Source organism: Spea bombifrons, chromosome 3 (genome assembly GCF_027358695.1).
Source record: "Spea bombifrons isolate aSpeBom1 chromosome 3, aSpeBom1.2.pri, whole genome shotgun sequence".
Classification (NCBI taxonomy): domain Eukaryota; kingdom Metazoa; phylum Chordata; class Amphibia; order Anura; family Pelobatidae; genus Spea; species Spea bombifrons.
This window is the reverse complement of record NC_071089.1, coordinates 93,211,428-93,230,062: the sequence shown is the minus strand read 5'-3', so window position 1 is coordinate 93,230,062 and position 18,635 is coordinate 93,211,428. Positions and strand designations below refer to the sequence as shown.

At 37.9% G+C, this 18,635-nt stretch overlaps 1 protein-coding gene and 1 long non-coding RNA gene across 2 annotated transcripts in view; one reads left to right on the top strand and one right to left on the bottom strand.

Moving 5' to 3' along the window:
- The window catches only part of LOC128482769 (uncharacterized), a 49,510-nt gene extending 49,012 nt beyond the window's left edge, over positions 1-498 (bottom strand). Inside the window, exon 1 of the long non-coding RNA XR_008351015.1 lies at positions 419-498. This is a non-coding gene — a long non-coding RNA (uncharacterized LOC128482769). The remainder of the gene's footprint in view (positions 1-418) is intronic.
- A 1,254-nt stretch (positions 499-1,752) lies between these two features.
- KCNAB1 (potassium voltage-gated channel subfamily A regulatory beta subunit 1) overlaps positions 1,753-18,635 on the top strand; it is a 128,219-nt gene continuing 111,336 nt past the window's right edge. The window contains exon 1 of the mRNA XM_053458658.1: positions 1,753-2,012. Within this exon, the coding sequence (XP_053314633.1) occupies positions 1,771-2,012 (242 nt within the window). The 5' untranslated portion in view covers positions 1,753-1,770. The remainder of the gene's footprint in view (positions 2,013-18,635) is intronic.

Sequence of the window (18,635 nt, the reverse complement as noted above, 5' to 3'; positions counted from 1 at the left end):
CCTGCCCCCCCAGTTATGCACATCTGGCCCCAGGGTTGCCACTCTGCCCCCAGAAATGCCTTATACCCCCTATTTGCCACTCTGCCCCATGATGTGCCTTTTAACCCTCTATATGCCAGAGTGGCATATAGCGGGTTAAAAGGCATATCATGGGACAGAGTGGCATATAGGGGGTTAAAAGGCATTTCTGGAGGTATATATTTATATATAACTGCTAACAACAATCACACTCCTATCAAGTCAAGGCAGCCAGTACATGCTGGAACCTGGGGATGATAGGAGTGTGAGTACAGCCTCCCTATGCCATGCTACCACCACCACCCACCTTACACATCCATGCTATCACACACACACTCATTCACAAACATTTAAATACTCATTCATTCCATTAATCACACATACTTCACACATTAATCACAAAAACCCACCCCACCCCCTTACCTGAACTGCAGATCTCTCACTCGAAGACTTCTGCAGGGGCCCGGCTGTGCGAGCAACTTCCCCGCCCCCAGAGGAAGGAGGGGGGAGGCAGAGTTATGTGACACTCTACCAGCTTCCTGTTCTCCTGCTGCTAGAAGAAGAGACGCTGCTCGCGACCAAAGCACCGGTAAGCAGCCTGGCAACCTAATCGAGGTCTGATTAGAAGACGACCTGGATTATAAGACGAGGGGTATTTTTCAGAGCATTTGCTCTGAAAAAATCTCGTCTTATAATCGAGCAAATACGGTATTATTTATTGTTTTATTTAGCGCCATCATATTCCCTAGAGCTGTACAATGGGTAGACAGGACATAAAAAGTAGTATATAACATAACAATTTGACTTACAGAAACAGGTGAGGAGGGCCCTGCTCAAACAACCTCAAACAAGGTATATTAACCTTTGGCTATGTAATTCTCAATTATGGCACATGTTACAGTTATGACTCCTGCCATTACCAGTAGCATACAAGATGAGGAAATAGAGTTTATTCTACTCTTTTATTACCCATAATTTTGTATGAAGCCTTTTCTATTGTAACTCTTCTGTAAAAGTTTTGTTTGTAAAAGTTTGTTTATAAAAGTAATATTTTCAGGAAGGTAGCTTTCGGCTCAGTTGGATTTATATGCAACACCTTTAAAGTTGCCAAAACATGTGATAAATGGAGTAGATGACAAATTAAATTAAGGTAATCAAAATAAGCCGTCATGGAAAATATCTGACATCTTGTTAGAGTATCCTATTCCAGCTTGGAAGCAAAGCACATTTGTAATCATATCCATCAAACTTTATTTATTTGTAGAAATAAAATACCAGTGGTTGAGAACAGAGCGTTTTTTTCCATGTGCCATGCAGACTGCCCTTGTAATTGTTATCTGCCCTTTAGTCACTTGTTAGAGTCAGTGCCTTAAATAGACTGTATGAGAACAGCAATTTGGACTGTATCCCACATAAAAATGGTTGTGCTTTACCTAAATATAAAGATGTGGGAAAAGCACTATATCCCAAGGGGATGAACATTATCCTCATTGTCAGAACTGGACCAGGGATCATCTGAACACAGAAAATAAGTTATATCTGGCTGAGGTCCACCACATGATTCCTTCAATAAAAATGTACTGGTGACAAGCAACTCCACTGGGAGAGAAGGGTTGGTAGATATTCCCATGGTATCCATTACAGTAGTTTACATCCCAACATTTACATCTGGTAAGGGAAATCAAAACACAATTGTCTCTTCCACGAAAACATAGACACAAGAGAGTTACCGTAACAAGCGCACACAAGAATATGCATCTTTACAAGCCAAGCTACACCGACATCCCAAATCCTAAAACTGGAGGGCAGAAGTCCAATGAAGCAGCTACAAGAGTAAAAAGGACGAATGCTACACCCAAAGCCTGTTTTCCGCTTCGATGCTGGACAAAGACACAATTTGGGAACATGGAGCAGAAACGCCTGGAATGGTTTGCCAGTGTTCATGGCATGTCACTGAAGGACACAGTGAAGAATCAAACCGGGATGGTTTACAGGTAGATATTTTACTGTAAGCTAGAAAGAAAGGGACCAGATTTGATGGTCCCATGCAATCTGTGGAATGCTCTTTATATTATATGTTATTACAATGTATGTGTGTGTTTTTTCCCAAACATTTCACATATTTTTAACAGTTACAGTAATATTGGATCTATAACAAAATAAATAAGCTAAGTTTTTTTTTTTAATTGGTTGTTGATAATTTCCTTAAATGTACAAATGTCATTGTGTAAATGGAACACAAAAATAATGTTGTGAGGATTCCAGTCGTCTGAAGCTCTCCTATGATGCATGTTTTCCTAGAAAAGTTTGTGCCTTTTAATTTCTAATTCAGTGCTCTTGTCTATCATAAAGTATAGTACTCTGAGCTATAATGTATTTTAAATGGAATTCATTTCACTTTACAAAATCTGTTTTAATGTAATTAATGTACTAATGCTATCACTTCTTAAAGAGTTTGGTGTTATTACATCATGTGACTGTGTTATGTTTTATCAGTCACTATGGGTTGAATTGATAAAAAAACAAACTATTATTAAATTAATCGTCACATGCTGACCCTTGCGTGGGGCCCATGGATGTCTAGAAATGTATTCACTACAATGAATCTTTGGCACCTTTGCTGATAATGGTAGTAAATTGTCAAGCACTAGAAGTTTGGAGACAAAAGCCTCAGAAACAGTGTTGAGTGTACAGTGTAATATATAGGACCAAAAAAAGGACTTGTGAATCATGTGGATTTTGTCTCTGATCCCAGATAGACTCTGTGGTATGTGGTGACCTTTCCCTGTCCATTTGGTGGAAAATGTTCATGATTTCATCCTGAAGTTGTAGGCCCATTAAAAGCCGACAGGAAGTGAGAAGACAGCAGACAATGTCTGGAATACTTCTCTTTGTTTGTGTCAAATATTATGGACACGAACAGTAACAGTGTGTACACACCCTAGAGATCTCTGGTCTTTTACACATAAAAATATAACAGAAATGTCCATTCTTTCCTCTAAACACTAACTCAATCCATGGAATGAGTGAGAAGTTGCAGCTTTTCCCTAAAGTGCATTTATTTTTTAACGTTAACAATACATACAGTATAAAAAGAATTACAAAATACTTCTTTATGCATTGTTTGTTTAGGGGGCTCCCTGGGACACTGGAGTGTCCCTTTAAAACTACCGCCTACATACAAATGAAACACTGTTTTGGCAATCACCTTGCAGAGTGACTAGGTTACTGTGCAGGCGTCTGGGCAAGGCCTGGACTGACCATTAAAAAAACCGAACAAATTCCTGGCGGGCCGATACTCGATGGTGCTATCCATGTTACTTTACTGCTGTTCATGTGGCAGATGACATGTGTGTCATTTTACTGGCCACAGGCTTTAAAGTGCCAAGCTGATTTTTATCCACACTCCAGTTGGATATAAAGTGTCCTGGTATCTATATGTGCTCCATGCGTATAATGCAGGTCCTGTAGGCAAATATTTCTGCGGGTGCTGCGAGTTGTGTATGTTTTCTCCTTGTATGTGTACATATGTTTGACTGTTGCAAGTTCTGAGTCTGTAAGTTGTGTTCTTGTATCAGTTATCGGGAAGCAAGCACTCATAACAAGTGAAGAGCAAGGTATTTAGTTTTACTTATGATTGATGTTTTTGGCATTAAAGGTTATGGACTAACTTTACAAATACATAATTAACATTAACACTGTATTACTTGTTATGCATTTGGCTTTCAAGAGAACAAATGTTCATCCCGCTACAGGGATGTCTGCAGATTGAAACCAGCACCCTGCCGAATTGTATATATACATACAAAAATTAGGTCTTTATTCTTATAAAATAAAAACAGATTTGAATAATTCATCAACGTTTCGAGTCACCTCTAGACCCTTTGTCATCTTGACCTGAAACGTTGATGAATTGTTCAATTCTGTTGTAATGAAAAGTTTTTTTATTTTATAAGAAAAAAGACCTTGTTATTTGGACCTTGTTATTATATATATATATATATTCCCTAATAAACAAAGCATTATATAAAAACCACTGAGATACTGCAGATCAATTAAGACATGAAGTTGTGCAATCTAACCCCAACCCTTATGCGGGATACCTATGCTATTGCTCATATTCTAGTTATATGTTTGAAAAACATTGCTGAGAAAAATACATATAGCTTAGTTAATTTGCAGTCCTTTGCATACTGAAGTCTGGGTAACTATCTTGACATTAATACACAATGATGATGTAAAAGGAAGTATCACTAAAATTGCTAAATTAATTAATAAATCTGACATTGATTAGACATCAGTCCACACACAGAAAGATGATCAGTTGCATGCAGAGCATCCACATGAAGAACCTTCTTTTGTGACAATTCTTGTCTGCATTTCCATTGTGATTCTAAAATCCCTGTTATCCTCATATCACCGCACGGGGTGATAAAAATATTTTAGCAACAGCTGCAGTGCTGAGATTGTATCCCTTCCCCCATTCATGTTAATTTTGCAGAATAAAGTTAGCCTTTGCATGTACATTAACCATTGCACAGTATGATCAGGCAACACTGGAAAGCTGAGATGTGGCTAAAAAACTGACTATTGATGGTATAAATGTGTTTATACAACAATCTTTTATACTGCATATATATAAAATACACATATTTCTTTACGGTAGATGTTGTGATTAACCACACTTTAGCACTTGCCTCATTTGGATTTTTACTTGGATTTCCCTTGCATAAAACACACTTCATATATCATACTTCTTTGGCCACACATATACTTTTTCTAATTTTAAGTAAAATTTCTTTTGTGCTACTACAGCAATATCCATTTTTTTTTCTTATTACATTTCCATATGGGATGCTTTCTTTGACCTACAAACAATTTTTGCAAAGTCTAAGACTTTAAAAATCTGCATAAGTAGGAGAAGTATCCATTAGTAAAAAGGCTAATAGGAGATATTATAAGAAGAGTTTTTAATTAGAATGTACAACAACTCTACTGGCACAAAAAATGCTCCACTTTTTATCATGTAGCTAATTAAAGATGTGTGTGTGCAGGTCTCAGTAGCCAACAAATTAATGAAAATGTTTTAATGTGTTGGCCAAATTAATTTACTTTTAAGATTCAGGAAATTATAAATCAGATGGCATATTATTTCAATGCTCCATCTCACCTTAAATTACTTATTACATAGAGGGTGAATGAGGGATGTCAGCTCATGAAAGTGTTAATTTAATTTTAGCATGCACACTTAAACACATTCATTCGAATGCACACATACATTAACACACATACTCACCCTTACCTTATCCCATGCATTTATTTATTGTTGCTTGCACACTGTGCTCATGATTGCACTATTACTGTGGCAACATTGTAACACGTGACCCTCATTGTGCTCCTACCTCCGTTAGTGGGTGGACTAAGTCCAGTAGGACATGTTTATAAAAACTGGACTGGCCCAGGGACCAGTCGCCCCCACTGCCATCACCAGCCCCATTTACCCTTCACTTGACCCTCAGAGGCGGGGGTTCTTTGACAACAGTTGTCAAAAAAAAAAAAAAATCCGGAATGACCTAAGTTGCTGAGCCAGCAGGATGGACCAGTCATGAGCACTGTAGTGCATGATAGGCACCACAAAGGAGATTAATCTATTGGGGATTGTTTATCCAGAATAAACAAATCTTAGGAAAGAAAATCTTAGTAGAAGTTAATTAAACCGTTCTTATAATGGAGTGTGATAATGGCGATAAAAAGTCCAATGTTACCATACATCATACAGCCACTAATGACTCAATCTTATCGATTCCATAGAAAAGCCCTGCGGTAATATCATATTTAGGAGACTCTTAGAGGTACCAAAAGCCAGAGATCATTGCTTGTATACCACATTCTATGTGTAAAGAGAGATGGATAGATAGATAGATAGATAGATAGATAGATAGATAGATAATTACTCTTTTAATATAAAATAGCATATAAGTATCACTCATATGTTATACCACCTTTACAGTGACAGGGCCAGATATATAAATCGGGGGCACACAGGTTATATCTCCCCATTATTCTTAATAACGAAATAATAGGTATTTTGGTTCCTTTAATACTTTCACCACTTGTCAGATGAATGCAAAACTGTACACAAATTGTTATTGCGAAATCCAAAGCGCACCCACATATGTTGATATACACACATTTTTCCAAAATACAGGATCAGCAATAAAAATCTGACATGCAAGAGGACTGACTATACTCTACAACCCTTCTGAATAGCATTATTTATGAGAACGCTCCAAAATGTACATATATTGCCTTGGCTTCATGATAGGTGATGACCCAGTTCTTTTTAGAGACAAGTATCAGTTGAAAGACATCACCATCCTTCCATGAGCGCTACACCTCACATCAGAATGCATGGGACATCAGTGATATGGGCTTTGTAGCATGAAAGCAGGAAACAGTGGTGGATTGAACACAGAAATTCCAGGTGTCCAGACCGGAGACACTATTTGTTTGGGAGAGCAGGGCTATTGTTAGGTAGGTGAGGGGTTATGACGGAGATTATATTTGGGAGGAATGACAGCAAGATTCTCTTTCTTTAGAAAATCCCTTATAATATACAAGAGACTGACCTGACAACAAATATTTTCTGTTATATAATTCTATAGTGACTCCACAGGGGGTTAACTGAAAGGCAGTAGTTCTTCTCAAACAGAAGTGGTGTAGGGTATGTCTCTAAGCTATATCCATAATAATTTCTCTAAACAAAGCCTATGATTAGGTGCTACCTTGCCAAGCTTTCGGGAGCTGGTCTGATCCCAACTCCCAGCATACTGTACTAGGAATACATTTAGCTGTGGGTACAAAAGCCAGCTGGCTAGCAAGAGAAAATAGCTTAGCTCTTGCCAAAAGGTTTCAGCATTGATTCATCTTCTCATGGTCATGGATGAGAGCTGTTCTCCCGTGTCTGCTTTCTCTCTATTGTCATATTTAAGTTTGGGATACCTGACAACTCTAGTTACATTGCCCTTTAACAGAAGGACTTGACACCAAATAGTTCTCACTACTATAAGAGGGATCAGACATGAGCCCTCCTATTCACAAGCTCGTTTTAAGCAATTTTGTAATCCCCCTCCCTCAAACTGGTGAACATTTAATTTTAAAGCAATTCTGCTACAAAGTGGTAAAGATTCCATTGGTTGCTACTTTTGCCACTTTGCTGCAGAATTGAACCCTATTGTGTCATATGTTTGTTCTTGTAGGAGATGTTGTATCTACTATGCATAAAAATGGTATAAAATATTTGCATAATAATACTTTGTTTTCTTGCTTCAATGGACAATTGGTATATATATATATATATATATATATATATATATATATATATATATATATATATATATATATATATATACACATACATACATTTCCTGTTATGTTATATAGCAAACTATATAGGTTATTTTTGTTTTTCTTCATTATGGTATGCATATCAATAAAATTTATTTGTAAAATATATGGTGTTCTTCTTTGGATAATTTACCTATGCATACAACATGTATACACTGTGCAGTATGACTATTCATTATTGTTTTTGTTAGCATAACATGAGAAATATAATTGTTATTATATGTCTTATATGAGTTTATTTTTCATTTGAAACACTTTTTATGATCACCACTTGCTTTTCCTCACTAGCTCCAGACAGTTTTCACAAACCCTTGCCCTTTTGGCTCTTACTTGCCCTGATGCTTTCTATGATGCTTTGTGCACATCTTTCATACACATGAATGCTGAGTTCTGCAGATAAGGTTAAGCACCATCACAAGAAAGTAATATATGGTTTTCCTTTGCTTACAGTGACCTGTTTGCTATGTTGTCACTTTTTTGCCCTACACTGATGAAGGCGCTAGTACAAAGCCCAAGCATTGTTTATGGAAAAAACAACCAAGTCCCTGTACCACATTTAGGAATACAAATGTATGTATGTATGTATGTGTTCAACCAGTTTCTAACACCATAATAGAAACTTTGAGTCATAATCATTAAAAAGTCTGTATAGACTGGGTTCTTAGTGCCAAAGGATATTCAGTCCTGTAGTATAATAAAAGCCAGCAGGGGGAGCTCTATATTAATCTATTTACTTAAAGATCTGTTGGACCGCCAGTGTGTGACTTATTTCTAAACAACCTCATTTCTTTTAATTCATAGTTTCCCATTGTAGATAGCGTAAACCAATTCTAAACTCTAGCTAACATCAGTCAAAATCAAAATGCATTTAAGGCGTTAGGTGGTTATAAAAGACATAGAATTACTGAGCTTGGAAAGAAATACAGAAGGTTTAGCAGGGAACTGGTCTTTTATAACGACATGGCCTACGAATGGCTATATTTGGGTTCATTTCCAATTAACCTTATGTAAGGAAGAGCTGGCAAGGGGAATATTGGGGTGATTTGTGAGAGCTGGGCTCATCTGATTTAAAGATTTTGGGCTACTTGCTGAAACATTTCTGACGTATAGACATTGTACATACAGCCAACAGGAGATGAAGTATAAGGATTTAAGGTGGAATTTTCACAAACTGGATCGTATTTTTCCGCACATTTTATGGGGTTTTAAATGTATATTTTTTAATGTAAGTGTGTTTTGGAGAGCGCATATGCAGCCTTTTCTCTACTTTATGTGTTTTGGGCTGGTTTGCTACTGACATTCCACCATGGTCTTTAAATTAAACCATAGCTAATGGAACCAATTTTTAGGCACTATTCCTTATGAAATCATTCAATATATTCTTATTACTATAACATCCCTCATATTGTAGGAGAGGTCTATACCACACCATATAATCCTACACTGATAATGCGTTCTCTCTCGTGCTAACACCTGTATTGCAACTCATATTCCAAAACTCCATATCCCTCGCACCTGCAGAAACTGCAAGAATGAGGAGCAAATGGTGATACTCTTGGTCAGCATATTAATTTTAAAGAATTCCTGTTGTCATTTAATCTGTACTGTAGACCTTATTAGTCAGGCCTTCAAGGTAGAAAGGCTGTAGAAAAAAGGCTTTCAGTTGAACTGGTATAAAGTACACAGACACACCAATATACCTCTCACTCTGGATTGTTGCATCTGGGGATCCATCAAGTCTCATTTACAAGTCATGTAACCATTAGTTATAAAATTCTAGATTGCAGGGTTAAGACACTATGTTCTGGAAAATATGTACCAACATAAATCAGTTCACTTGATCTTCTTTAGGAGCCAACTATAATGGTATTTTGGAAAGGCTAGAACTTCATCTAATTTTTGTTTTCTTTTTTCTTAAATAATATATTGCCATTATCTTTTGTTAGTGTTAATAATGTTGTCACTAATTTACATGCGTAGCCCTCTACGTCAATCTCAGAAAGTGCGTGATGACTTTTTGCAATGCCCCTCACAGTATTTTAGGGAAATGGGCTACTGATAGAACAAAGGCACATTTTCTTCACACTTTCATCATGCCTTAAGCATACTGAATAGTTAACCACCAATAAAATATACCAAGTTAAACAGTGAAATGCTTTGAAGCACAGAGATGTCAGATAAAAAAAGGGGAACTGAATGATTTTATACATACAATCATTTGGAAATGCTGGTCGGTTTGATATGGAAATGGGTAAATGTGCTATTCCCATCATGGAAATTAGATGTGAAATTTAAACTGCTTTCATGTTGGGATACATGCCCATAGTTAGAGGAGGAGAAATAGAATTATACAGCAGGGCAGAATGTATTCTCTTACAGGCCAGTATTTAGTCTGAAAATATATAGGTATTTGTATGCAAATACATAGTTAAAAACGTTAAATAATCTATATCCTAGGTGACCAATGTTACAATTAAAGTAACCTACACTTAAAAGATAACATACTCCTCTATGACGGAATATTAAAGAAAATATATCTGCACATTATTTTACAATATTCATTTCTTCCCATTTATTAATAGCACTTTCCAAATAGTGTTATTAAAAACCCATATTATATATCATGTTAGCTTACAGATGTTTTCAGATTCTACATGGCTAATCCTCCCCATGTAAGGTTTAATGAGGAGAAGGAGAGATCATTAGGACAACTGATGAGAACTGGGAGCTCATTTGTGGTCCAAAATTCTTCAAACAGGGCCAGTTTGAGTTTAACTAGACCACTGGCAGAGGCAGCAGCGCAGTGGGGTCATGTAATATGTGCAAGCAGCCATAAGGAAAGGCTCTGGGCAAGGCAAGGCTGTGTGGCTGTCAAGGTATGGGAGGGAGAAGTTGTGAGGTGTGATGATATAGTGAGGGTATTTTAATGTGAGTGTATGTAAGTGTGTGTGTGCTACACCTCATGTTAGTGTGAAAGTGAGTGTGTGTGTGTGTGCTTGTGTGTGTGTATTAGTTACCACGAGGAAAGGGGCGATATTTGTGCTAATATTTGTCGGCCCTGACCCCTAGCTTGTTGGTCTGACAAACTCTGGCCCTCCACACCAACAAAGTGGGGCATCATAATATATTTCATGAGGTATAATTCTCCCATGTTTTAAAACAAATATCTCCAAAAGAATAGCACTGATTTACAGACTAAAATTAACAAATTATAGGCAATTTAACAAATTAGTTACATCGTATGGCGTGAAGGCAACAGTTTCTCTATCAGTCTACAATACTGAAATCATCCCAAGTCAGCAATTCATCTGCAGAAAGTAATGGATTCTATGGTTGCAGAGAAATGTTGATCCATGACCTTCCCTTGTGTTTAGTGACGGCGAGTAAGTAAGTTTAATTGAAACACTTTTCTTCTCTACAACCTGTAAATGATGACAATAGCCTTTTAACACATTAATCTCTCTTTTAACTGATGCGTATTATGGAATATGAAGTAGTTGATATGGGCTGCATACTGGCAACATAAAGCTGAAAGGAGAAGTATGAAAGATAAATGAAACGTGGAGCTTGCCATCTCATTATTTCACAATAGCTATAATTCACTCTGGGAGTCAGCTTTTATATCAGTATATAAATGAATGACTAGCACCGGTGTCTTGATTTATTAAGCAATGTGTGCGATTTCTGTTTATTTGCCGAGTTTGTAACAATCTCCAAAAACTTTTTTCGATAGTATTCATATATATAAGGGGAGGGGGCAACTGTATATCAGGTTGCGGCGAAGGCAGAAGACAATTAGACCTGTAAATATTCTGCACATTTAGCTACAAACTTAGCCACACAGCACATTTAGGCTTGGAACTATGGTAAACCCACTATCAGTAAAATGAACGCAAAGAATGTATTTGTTTGTGTCTAAAGTGTGTGTGATCGCAGTTGTTAAGGTTTCTTTTCATGGTTTTATCATTCTGAGGGTTGTCACCAACAAGGTCTGCTTATCCCGGAAATATTCTCTGATAGCATCAAAATGGTATTAGTCTGTGGATACTGCTGTAACTTCCTGGTACACAGTTGCTAGTAACAAAAATTAAAGAGGAGTCCAGTCAATTACTCAAATGCCACTAATAACTTTGTCCTGAAGCAGGGATCCAGGTAATATATATGTGGTGGAAGTCTGTTCAGCACATAATCCATGCCTGTAGGACCCCTCTGTAGGTTTGGGCTGTGGGGCAATTGATCTGTTTTTACCCAGCGCCCTGGCAGTAGGTGGTAAAACTAGAAAACTTTTTTCTTTCTGTATTTTACTTGAGAAATGTTTTCAGAAGACAGATGTTCTGTTAATAGAAAGTGATTTCTGCTTCTCTTGAGCTCTGCAAAGCATTTATGTAGGTGTAGTACTAAGCTGTATAATGTAGTCATTGCAGTTACTAAGTAACTACAGCGCTGTAACTCGAAATAGTCTATATATAGCAAAATAACACACTTCTCAAAAAGCACATAATAAAGTCGCATACCAGCACAATTTCTGATGTTTAGATCCAAGGTTGCATGGTCTACAATACAACTTAATTGTAAACACATCATAGTTAACCTCTTTTTCACTCTAACCTTTACATGATTCCCTCCTGTTCCTTCTCCCTCTCCTACTAATCTATTTAATTGCTCATGCATATTCATGGCAGGTGAGAATCATAATGCCCAGGAATAAAGTTTTGCAAATGCATGAAAATACCTTTGCATGAAAGCAAAATCCAGGACCAGACTTTCTTTTTGAGCCTGTCAGACTATTTTATAAAATAAATGGAAAGTGCCCTTTCCCTGGTTGTCATTAGGGAACATTTGGCTTATGGTATTTTTTTTAGCTTACATTTAACAATTTGGGTATCATTGTGGTAGTTAATACAATGTTTCACTTTAAATCCGGTTAAAGCGGGTGTTAATTTACTAGGGGGAGGGACATATTTTGGGAACTGAGCCCTGAGTTTTATCAGCTTTTTACAATAATGGGTTAAATCTGGAGGCAGGACACCCTGTGACCATACCTAGGAACTTCCCAGGGCAGGCCACTCAGATCTCCCTACTCTGTGGAAGTGGGACAAGTTGTGTAGGAGTCAGGGCTAGCCACAGGAGGAGGTGAGGCTATCGCCAGACAGGAGAGTAGGTGGGGCAGTATGAGGAAAAATGGGCCAGGAAAATAGGGTGAGATGGAGTGCTTGACCTGGAGACTGCGGGTCAAACCCAGAGATATGGTAAACCCAGGTATGCCTGTGTCCCATATCATTACAGATGTTGTGAGTTGACATGAGCAGCGTCACTGTAAATCCTCATTTTATTTAAATATGAAATTGCTTATTTGTCCATAAAGAAATAGATAGCACTTTATACACTTCCAGGTACTGAAAAGCTTTATATTTTTGAGTTCATATGAGGTTTCACTTATCTAGCCTCCAGTGTTACCTATAAAGTGATTTTTACTAGCACTGAGAAGAAGAGCCAGTCAATAGCAGAACAAAAGCTGCAGCTGTAAAAGGCTTTTTCTTTTATAAATAAAGTGAGAAACCCTGCAAGAAACCCTACAGTGCTGTATTTTACACAATAAAAATGGTGGGCTTTACTTTCCTGCTGAAACGCTGAAAAGCGAGGCTGCTTACACATTTTGCGAGTAGTCAAAAAGAAAGCTGAGGTAAGGTAGAGGGGTGCAAGATGGAGGGAGTATGTATGTATGTCAGAATGAGAATGTATATATAAGTGTGTGTTAACATGGATGTGTAAGTGTGCTAGTATGGATGTGTATGTTATGAATTATGGAAAAAATAATAACACTGTAACATATACTTTAAATGGTAGCAAAAACTACTAAGAAGAAGGATTTAAGAATAATTGTAGACAACAGACTAAGCAACAATGCGCAATGCTAGTCAGCAGCTGCAAAGGCCAATAAGATATTGGCATGTATAAAATTGGGCATTGATTCACAGGAGGAGGATATCATCTTGCCTCTTTCTAACTCAATGGTAAGACCTCACCTTGAATATGCAGTGTAATTCTGAGCACTGGTCCTGAAAAATAACATAAGTAGAAGAGGTGCAAAGAAAGGCTGCACAATTAATATACGATCTTAGTTATGAAAAAGTTGCATCTAGAGGGGTTATTTTAACATTGCATAAATATGTGCAGGGCCAATAAAAAGACCTCTCCAGTGACCTGTTCATTAACAGAAATGTACAAAGAGGTCATCTTTTGAGACTGGAGAAGCAAAGATTTCATACACAACACAGGAAGAGATTATTTAAAGTAAGGGCAATAAAGGTATGGGATTCATTGCCAAGAGAGGTGATGTTTAGTAAATACAATGGTGCCTTCAAAAAGGATCTGGATATTTTATTTAGAAAATGATAGAATAAACATGAGGACATGTATGAATATGTGTATTCATGTGTACGTGTGTGAGCGTGAGTGTGTAAATGTGTGTACATATGTGTACCAGTGCATATGTAGGGTATGAGGCAAGAGGCAGATGAGAAGGTGCCATCTCTCCCCTGATCACATGGAATACATTTTTGCTCATTTAGTCTAGAGCAGGGGCATCCAATGTGCAGCCCGCGGGCCAAATTCGCGGGCAGACCCTGTCCTGGTTTGTATATGTTTGGGTGTCGGTGTGGCAGAGCCTGTCCTAGTGTGTGTGGGCATGGCAGAGCCTGTCCTGGTCCTGGTGTGTGTTTGGGGGTCGGTGTAGCAGAGCCTGTCCTGGTGTGTGTGTGTGTGTGTGTGTTTGGGTGTCGGTGTGGCAGAGCCTGTCCTGGTGTGTATTTCATTTTTACTTATCCGGAGATAAAATGCCCTCCTGAATTTGTAGTCATTTCAGAGGACAAAACTTTCTTGGCACAGAAAGCAGTGAGAGGAAAAGTAAAGGTTTAGTGTTATTTAATCTGTTTCAATCTGCATATTTTATTAAAAATTATTAGTGGTACTAAATTTTGGATTTTTTAGTGTACTGATTACTCCCAAACGCATCACATAAGATTCTATCTTGGATTATCTGCCGAGCACTGATGTCATCTTTATCCAGTACACATAGATGCCGATGAGTTAAGATTCTGTCTACTTTATTTCCATAAAATGGGCACCAAAATCCTCAGCACCAGGCCCATGATGCTCTTAATCCGTCCCTGCCTCCAGTGTGCGTCAACCATCTTAAATCCAGCTTGTACCCACAGTGTGCTCCAGCCTTGTGCAGTTTTATTTGGCTAAACTTGTTTCAAATGGTTTGTGGACTGACTTTTTTCATTATCACCAAATTAATCCTGTATTAATATGCATTATAAAGCTAAAAGGCCATATTTTCTCACAGTGAAAAATGAGTGCGGCCCACGCACATATACATTTCTGATAAAGTGGCCCACTGCAGAAAAACTTGGAAACCCATGGTCTAGAGCATCATTAGCTATTTACATTCAGTCAATTTATTTCTGTTACTCATTGGAAAATATTGGAATATACTGGAGAGCATCAGTTGGATTTAGTGATTTAGTAATTGACAAGTAATAAGTATTTATGAGGAACACTTCACATATGATGAGATAGAAATGGTCTGTAACTGTTAAATTCTGCTTTAGTTAACTAGGAGCACAATTGCTAATAATGCTAGATCCTGTCTCTTCTCACAATGAAAGTCAGTAAATATACTTTGACACCACGTATAAGAGTTTTGCAATGCTTGCTTGTTTGATAATGTCCAAGGAGCTTGTGTTATACTTTCAGCTCTGCAAATAGAAAAATACCCTCAAGCACATTTCTCATATTGTGAAAATTGCTGACCGCACCGTAAATTATAATCACTAAAATAGAAAATCTGATACAGGCATATCCTGTAAGCTTCGTTTCAAACTTTTATGTGTATTCTAGGCGCAGAATTTAATTTCAATTATGACTGACCCTTAATGTTTCACCTTGTGTAAACCCTTTAAGTTAGATCTTGTCTTTGCGTCTGCACATTTTCAAGTTTATTTAATGATATGTACTACATACGTTCTCTGCTCTAGCACGCATGCGAATAAACCCTATTGTTTTGGATCCTGACTGCATTTAAGTGTTAGCTGTCCTGCGGTGTTTGACGGATCCTGCTTCAATCCATTGGCTTATCCTGATTATGCTTCTGTTCTACTGCTCCTTGGCTGTGATAACCAATGTTTCCTAGCCAGTGTTGTCTGTAAGCTAAAGGGTTCACTCAGTGAAACTTTCTGCCTGGCCCTGTGTCCTGCTGTATCCTATTGCCCTCTTGATGTGTTTTTAGGCTCTTGCCATGTTACCATAACTGGAAAGTCTCTGGGTTTGCCTGGAGCACTGCTTCACCGGGTCTCTGGCTCACTACGGGGAAACTCTGGGTTGCAGGAGCTACGTTGTGGCATACGCCACTCCCCGCCCACTTCCACTCCCAACAATGCAGTAGGACCGCCCACCGACATCAGCAGGGCCTACTAACTGCACCACTCAAGGGGGGCTCAGGGTACCCGGAGTCAGAAAGTTACCAGGTATGCAGTTGATTTCCTGGCTGTCTGCAGTGTCTAGGCAGTTCAGCTACAGTGTCCTTTCCATGCCTTGAATAACTAAGTCTAGTGATCTCATTTTCACTAGACCTAGATGGGCACACATCTTGCTCTTCTGCCTTTTTTCTTCTGTCTTCATTTTTTCTTAGCTTGCTGCTCCAAAAATTCTTCGTCTACCATGGACAACAGCACATGGCTCCAGGCACACCCTCTCCCCGATTGGCAGAACTGGGAGAGGCTGTCTCTGTGGCTTTGCCCTTTTGCGGAAGTCCACAAAGAGACCAGAATAATACAAATAGAGTCTCAGAGAAAGAGAGGTGCAGAAATGCTTCTTTTTCTCAGCGAATCTACCTTTGTTATTCTGGCCTCCTGGTGACCTTCAGCAAAATTGTGTGATCTTTAAGTGTCATTCCTCTGCCACACTCAACATTCTAGAAGAGACAATAGTGAGTAATGCCTACCGGTTGAAGAGGCCTCCTGTCTATGGCTTTCACCATCAAAGTGGACTCTCTGGTTTGTATCAGTAATCCTGTCTGAGAGCAGAAAACAGAAACAATGAATGTACCAGCTGCCCTGGAATCCAAGAATGCCTGCCGGTCTCTAACATTCCAATAATAGTCAGAGTAATACGTAACATATCCCCCTTTTCTGTTAAAATGGCTCATGGCTGTCGGCTTTCGGTACAATGGGGATGGTTTATATTGGATTTACAAGCCCACATTTCTGTCAGAGGGATAAAAATGACCATTAGGGACATTACCAGTTATTGGCTACCAGCATAGTTTCTAGAATACTCACTTAAAAAAACAAGGTTCTGTATAGACAAAACATATGGTTTGTGTGAATGTTAAATCAGATCTGTCACTTTATCCAGACCCTACATTGTACAGTTGTACATATCACAAAGGCCTATGTAATATGTTTAAAAATTTAATTAAGCAACATTTTCTCATGTTTCTACCATGGATCAAGCTATCTTAGATTCTTGTTCTCAGTATCTTCATGTCCCGATTAAGTTATTCTCCTCCACATATTACATTTCTGATTATCGAAGACATCAAAACGTATTAATCTCAACATAGTTTAAATGAGGTATGCCCAACATGGGCTTCCATGGCATTCTTTTCTCATAAAGTTGAAATCCTTTTCATCAACAATAATTTAATGAACATTGTAACACAATCCATTAATTGACTAATTACATGTTCTCAAAAGAAACCATGTCAAACAGCTATTGCTGGAAAGGTTGTGTTGCCCAGCTGTTGATTCTTGTCAGCTTCCACCCCACTAACAATACTCAAGTTTGAAATGATGGTGTAACCTTTAGCAAAAGAAAAAAACAAGCAATAGATGGATTTCTCATAGGAAGCTGTAATTTCCTATGTTTTTCACTGTGTGTGGGAGATGCTAAACTGAGTTATTAAGTTTTAATTACACTTTACAGGCAAGAGTTCTACACATCTTGTCAGCGATTTAATACACAAAAGTTTTTGAAAGCTTTTGACTGAAAGAACATTTTATGGTTTCTTTATTTCCTCTGACAACCTCATCTGTGACTATAATTAAGATCTGACTTGCTCTCCATGAATTGATGGAAAAAAAGAGTACACCTTACAGTAATACAAGTACCGTCTAAATGAAAAGTTAATATCCCAGGTATTGTTCCATACACAAAGAGCAGGACCTGCCTTTGGAAAGAACCATGAAAACCTAGCAACTGAATTAATATCAGCACTCATAGTCATACTTATTCTGCCTTATTTGCATTTTTTGAAGACTGGTTGATCCCGTGAGAAATCAAATTGCCGTTTTTCAAGTCATGAAGGACTTTTCTCCTTTTTGAGGCACAAACAGAAATCACTTCCATGTAGGGGGTTGAACTTGATGGACTTAACTAGCCAAATTGCAATGTGTTTTGATTTTGTCTCTAAGGGTTAAGGACACCCTATTTGATAATATCCATGAAAACTACAATACTTCCTGAGGTCTTGGTTCTTCTGTTCAGGTTGTATTTGCCTCACATCTTCATTGCCTGTTATGAGTAGGATCAGTGTAACCTGTGTGCTTTTTAAGGAACAGAATATCAAATAATTTGTTTCAATTATTTACTATTGTATTTATCATTCTACTTGTCTTAATAACTAAGACAGAAGGTTTATTTGCCAGTCACCAAAGTTAATTCTTAAAAATTGTTGGATGCACAACAATTTAATGTGCGGGTTGTTTCTATGTGTGTTGTATTAGAACTGGGCACATTTATTCCTTACCATTGTGTCAAAGAAGACTAAACTCTTGCAGAATTAAATGAATCAAATAAGGAATTCTAAGTGAAAAGAGCTCATTAGTTGCCCCAGGGGCATATTTGCGAGGAACAAGTAGATCTCATTAAGAATCTCGAGTTTAAAAATACTGTACCATTTTTATTCACTGTTAATCTGTTTTTTTTATTTAATCAACATATGATCATTACATATATATATATATATATATATATATATATATATACCGTATTGGCTCGAATATAGGCCGCACTTTTTTCCCCCACTTTAAGACTTTAAAGTGGGGGTGCGGCCTATATTCGGGGTCTAGCGCCCGACGCCCGAGACATGCAGTCCCGGGCGCCGGGCAGGCAGCGGGGTTAGGATACAGATCCCCCGCAGCGGT